This window comes from Xenia sp. Carnegie-2017, unplaced genomic scaffold (assembly GCF_021976095.1).
Source record: "Xenia sp. Carnegie-2017 unplaced genomic scaffold, XeniaSp_v1 HiC_scaffold_14, whole genome shotgun sequence".
In the NCBI taxonomy this organism is placed as follows: domain Eukaryota; kingdom Metazoa; phylum Cnidaria; class Anthozoa; order Malacalcyonacea; family Xeniidae; genus Xenia; species Xenia sp. Carnegie-2017.
The window spans coordinates 8427335-8433995 of record NW_025813447.1 but is presented as its reverse complement, the minus strand read 5'-3'; the positions used below and the strand labels follow the sequence as shown (position 1 = coordinate 8433995).

Genomic DNA, 6661 nt, shown 5'->3' with positions numbered 1-6661 from the left:
TGTAGCACAGATCCATTACAAGTAACATGTCTATCATCAAAGCATGTGAATATATATGTACATAGGATATAACACAGCTATATGTAGCATTGCATGATGGATGCATTGATGACAAAAGAGAAGATTCCATACCGTTAAACGATGCTGAAGACCCTCATTTTCTTCCAAAAGCAAAGCATATTCCTAAACAAAACAATTGTTACAGACGAACATTGAAGTGCTCTAGGTTGTCATGACGATATTTACCTTTCTATTTTTACTCTTTTGAATTATCTTGAAAAGAAAAGTAGAAAAGAAGTTAACTTCCTGCCATGATGGCAAACAAATGTTCGAGAAAAATCCAGGAATACTACCTTGTTACTCTTTTCCAATTCTTTTTCGTATTGGGAACATTTTTCTCGTAATTGCTCCAATTCTATTTTGAAGAATAAAAAAGATTCAAATTTCACCACAATAGACACTTTTATTCAAAAGGCAGAAGTGTTCAAATCCCTAAACTACAAAATCATATCACTTCAGGTATAAAGACACATAAAATAAATCATAAAACTGTTTCACATGAAGGCTATAAAGTGGAATGTTTGTGGATGAAAATTATAACTTCGCATTACCTCAGATATGCTTACACTAAGAAAAAACATGCAACAATCAGTAGTCAAGAGACACTGGAGAGAAGAATATTCGAGGACTAAAATTTTAACATTAAGTTACTCAAAGGAATTATTGCCTCATTGACATAGCCAGCCTGTAAATTTGGCCTTGTTGTTCACACCCTGCTTTTACTAACTGGAAAAACGACAATTGCGGAGAATTTATTGGTGGTAATAATCAAGAATTTACACACCAGGAATAAATGTGCAGAATGGCTGCATTAAAACCACTTGGAATAAAACACGGACATATTATAAATATGTATATCAAACTATTTTTTATAACCACCTGAGTGTTTAAAAGGATAGGAGAATTAGAGTTGAAACATGTTGCTCATTACTGGCTGCATTAATGTAAATATTTTAAATACCGTCTTTAATGACGATAGTACGACAAATAGTTTATAATTAGTGACTAAATCACGAAAAACCGATCTTATTTGACGCAATGTCCAGAAAATGCAGATGCTTGAAATAAACAAACAGGAAAAACTTCATCCTAAATTTGACACTCCCAATGACTGCTGCTATTCAGCTAAATTTCTTTACACACCATTATTCTGACGTTGATATTTCACTTCCGTTTCGTAATTTGCTGTTCTAAGTTCGATGATCTGCTCCTGAAAAATGCGTGAAAAATATTTAAGATTATTAGGGAAGTCAGTCAAAAAAGCGCAAAATGGGGCAATAAATTGAAACTCACTTGCATTCGATTGAAATCATCTTCTCGAATATCGGCCATGTTTTGTTGTCTAACAGCCACATCGGAAAGCATCGGAGAACACTCGGGTTTTAAAAACAATCATAACATTCATACATTATGTATGTATGTTACACTGGTATATTTCGTGGATACATGGGCACAAGATGCAAGAAACACGAGGGCATGTCGTACATTCTCATACATTTCATTTTCTCACCAATCTCGTTTCTAATAAATTTATGTTTTCAAGGAGAGAAATTGAACCATTGATAAAAAACTTTCAATGTTTTCAAAGAAAACGGCGAAAGTTGGGGGTTGGCACGAGAATCGCTCTACCAGAGATAAAGGCTTTGATATATTGATGCTTAAAGGAGAAAGCAGCGAGGAAGCAAATCATAGACATGAACTATGAAAACCATTAAACTTTACGAGCATAAAAATGAAAATTCAAATAATTATAAGCCGAGTTGCAGCTTTGGAATCTTTCCAGGCGACTAGGTGAAGACATTCTACCTATGCTAAACTCATAACTACAAATTGTCTTAGTTTACAACAAAAAATTACAGTTTCATGAAATTTTAAAAGCTGTATATGAATTTACATATAGAAAACAACACGCTGAAAAAGCTTTCCTGAAGAGGACCACTCGACTTCTCTCATATTTATGAAGTTCAATATTCATAATGTCAATAAAAAAAACTAATTGCTGCCGTTCTCGTTTCCCTTTTGCTGCGTGATTCTTTTAGCACCCCTCGCTGTCGGGGGCTTCGGTTTGGAAAACTTCGGTTTGTGAAGAATTTTCTTCGGGTGCAGTTCCTCCATCAAAAACGTTTCTGTTATTTCTTCAGCGTTAGAGATTTCAATCTAGGCACAAAGTTACACAAAATTCAAAACAGTAACATGAAGCAGTAGCTATCTAGCAAGTTTTAGCGGTAGATCTTGTCAACAAAAATCTATTGTTTCCCAGTTTCTTATAAAAGGAAAAAATAACCGGGCTGGCTATACCGCTGACATAAAGTGACTGGCAATGTAGGAATAAGATTACAGTGTATAAAACTAGCCAAGAGCGGGTGGCAAAAAAACACTCGTTGGAATCGAATCCACCACCGTACGTTCCAGTGCAGTGATCTAAACTCCAAGCTACGAAGAACCAAAGAAACAAGAGGTGCAGGCAAACCATACGCTCATGCATACGTTAAAATTCTAAGGTGCGTCAAGTAAGCGATGTTAAAAAAGATCGATCAACAGTTCCATAATATATATGAAGAATACGTAACATTTGTGAGATAATTTTATGGACAGAAAAAGATCAACACAAGCAAGCAAGACATTATAGATATCGAATGAAGTTGCATACTTTTTTAGGAATTTCCATTTGCAATCCTTCCTCAAGGCCGGCAAGCAACGGCGCCTTACAAGTTGAATACAGCATCCGCTCCTTTACAGAACATTTATATCCGGGCATACTGTATATAAACACTGAAAATAGAATAGAAATGAAATGTTATTGATACACCATCCATTAGTACTGACAATTGCTTTCTACTGCTGGCAGTGAGCTGAAGGGGGAGCAAAGTTTTGATGTATTTTGTATCGTAAGCGGAGGAGGTAAAACAAGCAAAGTAGCCGGGGCACAAAAATATATATCTCTGAACGGTTCTACGAAGGATCATTTCCTATCGATTCTCATTGATTCAGTAGTAACAATCAAATAATTTGCATGTTTATTATCTACGTGAATTCTGGACTTTCCTTCCTAGAAACTCGATTATGCACGTTACAGACAAACAAGAGGATAAATCGATAATATGGAGACGCTCAGACCAAAAGATTTAGTTTGCATCTTTTTCTACGATCCAAGACTGTCACAACAGGTGAAAACCTCGACAAATCGACCTAGCTCCAATATTCACAAGAAAGCACCACATCACCTATACTTTCTAAATAATCTCCTTCGTGCGTGTGTTTGAACAGGAAGAAACTATAACAAGGCTGATCCGTCGGAGTCTTGCCGGCAATTTCTGACACATCGCAATCGCCCGCAAAGCGAAGTTCGATTTGCTCTTCTTCGGTGTCGACACTCTTTAAAGGAAAAATTGAATGTTTAGTAAAACGTAATGAGCCACAGCCTTGAAATTGTCGCAATATTAATATGCAATTTAACGCATTCGAATAGTCTAATCAACCCCCCACCTTCAAACAGCGTTCGACATGATAACTGGTCAATAAGTTTGGCTACAAGTATAATAATCATAATATGAATCTAATCTCAGGATTCATATTATGATGATTCTCCGATGATGGCTTTAAAATGAAGTATAATAAGCCGCCCGTATGTAAAATAAGCTACAAATAAGAGAAGCTACTGGTAGTTAGAAGCAACGAGCTGTGCAACCAGGAATAAATCGAACGTCGTTCGAAGTTGAGGAGCGAATAAAACTAGCTAAAATGTAACGAAGAGACAAGAAAGACGATGGTGCGTAGTGTTATGTCTCACCAATTGCACAAGACTTGTCTGTTTGTCTCGAAGAGCCTCCAGCTTAAGCAAAGCTTCCTCGGAGATTGGAAAGTTCACGCCTGGAAGATTGCTGTGTCTTGTATGAATACCAATGTCAGTGCGATTCTGAAAATATAGAAGTGCAGAGTAAATTTCAGATCATAGCATCATATAATTCCTTAGAAACCTTGCGAGTGAACATCTAAATATTTACATTCCACAACAAAACTTGCAGGCTGCCGAAATCGATTATTGATAGATAAAGTTGTTCAAATTAACAGCGAAGTGGCCAGCCCGCAAATTTGTTCCTGCTATGTAAATTTCAGATCATAGCATCATATAATTCCTTAGAAACCTTGTGAGTGAACACCTAAAACGACGAAACTCGCAGGCTGCCTAAATCGATGATTGAGAGATAAAGTTGAAGCAGCCAGCCCGCAAATTTGGTCCTGCTATGTAAATTTCAGATCATTATCAATTCTCATTTCTTTAGAAATCTATTTTTTTTACAATGAGTGAACAGCAAAATGTTTACATGGCGCGAATAAACTTGTGGGCTGGCCACGCCACTGCAAATAAAGATGGAATGTTCTAGCCTAGGGTTAGACAATTGAAAAATTCATCTCGTTCTTATTGTTTTATGATGGTAGAGAACATTGCACTTGTTCCTAAAGAAAGGTTTGCAAAAATCTACCTCAGACTGCTTCACGATTCGCAACTCTTCTTCGGCATCAGTCAAAGGAGGTGGAGCCGCCTGATGCTCGAGATGTTTCAGATAGCCCTTGTAACTTGCATCAGACTGACAAAGTAAACACGTTATTTGAGAATGGTTTTCTACGAATGACGTCATTCGAGGATTTAAAAGCGTACCTTAGAGGTGGCGAAAAGTTCCTCTTTGATGTGACCGCCGCCAAACGTACTTTTCAAAGTTGCTCTTGTGGCGGCGTACAACATTTTTTCACGAACCTATAGGGAAGGCATTAGTTTGAATACCTAGTTTAGATTGCTGAATCGGTGTTTCCAGAAGAACAAATGAATTTTCAAAAGCGTGTAAGACCGACACACTCACAAGTTCAATTGCATACTTACTGGCGCAACATCGGGTGAATAGGTAATAAACACCCACTCATAGCCTTGATTATTTTGGGAATCAAGACGATAGAGAATGTAGCAAGGCTGCTTTTCTTCAAGTCTTGAAAGTACATTAGAATCATAATGTGCAAATACGTTAAAGAAGGTTTGGAGAAAAAATGGCATCCTACAATACTGTATAACATGATGTTGAATAATTTGAAAAGGATATCATCGATCCAATTGTCCATTGGCGATGCGCTCTCTGAATAAACTAATTGCTCTAGTGAAAGAGAACATAATTGATGCACATGAGCACATACATACCAGTTTGATTTGAAACTACACTAATGCAAGTGGTATAGCTATGCAAAACAGAAAGTTAGTCTATCAATGTAAAATCATGTGCACTATCGTTAGCAATTTCTTTTTGCATCTATTGTCTTCACCAAATCAACTGGCAGATACACCATCACTATGAGCACTACTGACTTGAATATTACAATCAAAACTATGCTTTTGCAAGATATCCACTAATGGAAATTATTTCACCAATTGATTTAAAAGATCTTATTTTAGTTGACACACCATGTAAGTTGTGGGCAAATCATGGTGCATATTGCATAATCACTCTTACCATTCTCGATACCAATTTTGATTATCCTCAGGGAGCCATCCTTTGATGATGCAAACATCTCCAAAAGCTCATCATTCGCTAGATGCAAAAAAAAACAACTTATCAATGGTTTCAGGAAACGTGACACAACAGTGAGCAAATTATTGCTGTCCCTCACTGAAATCTTGATGTTTGATAGAGTAAAAAACAAAACAAAGTTCAATTACGTATTTTATTCATAATATAGATTGTTGCACATCAACCCAATTTAACAAAACACAGTTACATCAATGCTATTGTGCCTGATGTGGAAATAAATGCTGTTTTTTTACTAGATTTGATCTGATGAGCCAGACTCTCCCACCTGCTTTATATAGTTGGAAAGCTCAGAGCATGGGGTGTTTAGGCTCATTCAACCAAATCTGGTTAAAAAATTGCACATATGGTCATACTGATTGTGGTTGGCAGCTGATGTGGGCACAGCATTGTACTCAAAATGTAAAAAGTGCTCAATCTGTCCCATAGAATATGACGTAGCTCTAATCGCTTTAATTATGCACCTGTACGACAAAAGCCTTGGGATCACGTCGAGTGGTAATTAAATACAATTGGTAATTGATGATTAATTAGAAATGTTGGCAATAAAGATAAAATTCAAAACCAGAAAAGAGTTAAAAGTGTGCCACAAACGACGACACATCAACAAATCAATCGCCACACATCAACAAACAAATCCCAAATATGCCAGACAGCACCGGCAAGGTGCGACGTATGAAGTATTTGTTGATGAGCTACAGTAACTTTAAACGTGGAATGATTCGCCACTCTCGTTTATATTATAGTCACGTACCTTTTATTCCAGTTTGATGAGACATTGTCCGACAGTTTCGAGGGGAAAACGCTTTGATCTTCAACAGGAAATGCGGAAGACAAACTTGACAAGACAAGATACAAATGTTGAAATATGTTAATTACGCTGATCAAAAACTAGATCCCATTCTTCTCTGTTGTAGAGCGACGTGTGCATAAGTTATGAATTTACAATTATAATTACATTACCATTGACTACAAAGGGGTAGCAATTGTTTACCGAGTTATTGAGAAACGTAGGCTCTGGATGTCTC

At 36.8% G+C, this 6661-nt stretch overlaps 1 protein-coding gene across 1 annotated transcript; it reads right to left on the bottom strand.

The window, feature by feature from the left end:
* Positions 1 to 1777: 1777 nt before the first annotated feature.
* Positions 1778 to 6525, bottom strand: LOC124434490 (twinfilin-1-like). The gene is made up of 10 exons (XM_046984387.1): positions 6388 to 6525; positions 5559 to 5636; positions 5154 to 5204; positions 4940 to 5067; positions 4721 to 4816; positions 4545 to 4649; positions 3851 to 3976; positions 3285 to 3435; positions 2711 to 2832; positions 1778 to 2217 (listed from the first exon to the last, which is right to left on the bottom strand). Exons 1-10 carry the CDS (start codon positions 6410 to 6412, stop codon positions 2053 to 2055), a joined length of 1047 nt encoding a protein of 348 aa, XP_046840343.1. The 5' UTR covers positions 6413 to 6525; the 3' UTR covers positions 1778 to 2052.
* Positions 6526 to 6661: the final 136 nt, after the last annotated feature.

Coding starts and splice junctions, on each gene's coding strand:
- LOC124434490 (XM_046984387.1), bottom strand. CDS start 6,412: ATGTCTCATCAAACTGGAATAAAAG. Junction 3,977..4,544: donor GAATCGTGAAGCAGTCTGAG/GTAGATTTTTGC, acceptor CTATATTTTCAG/AATCGCACTGACATTGGTAT. Junction 2,218..2,710: donor AAATGGAAATTCCTAAAAAA/GTATGCAACTTC, acceptor CTTTGTGCCTAG/ATTGAAATCTCTAACGCTGA.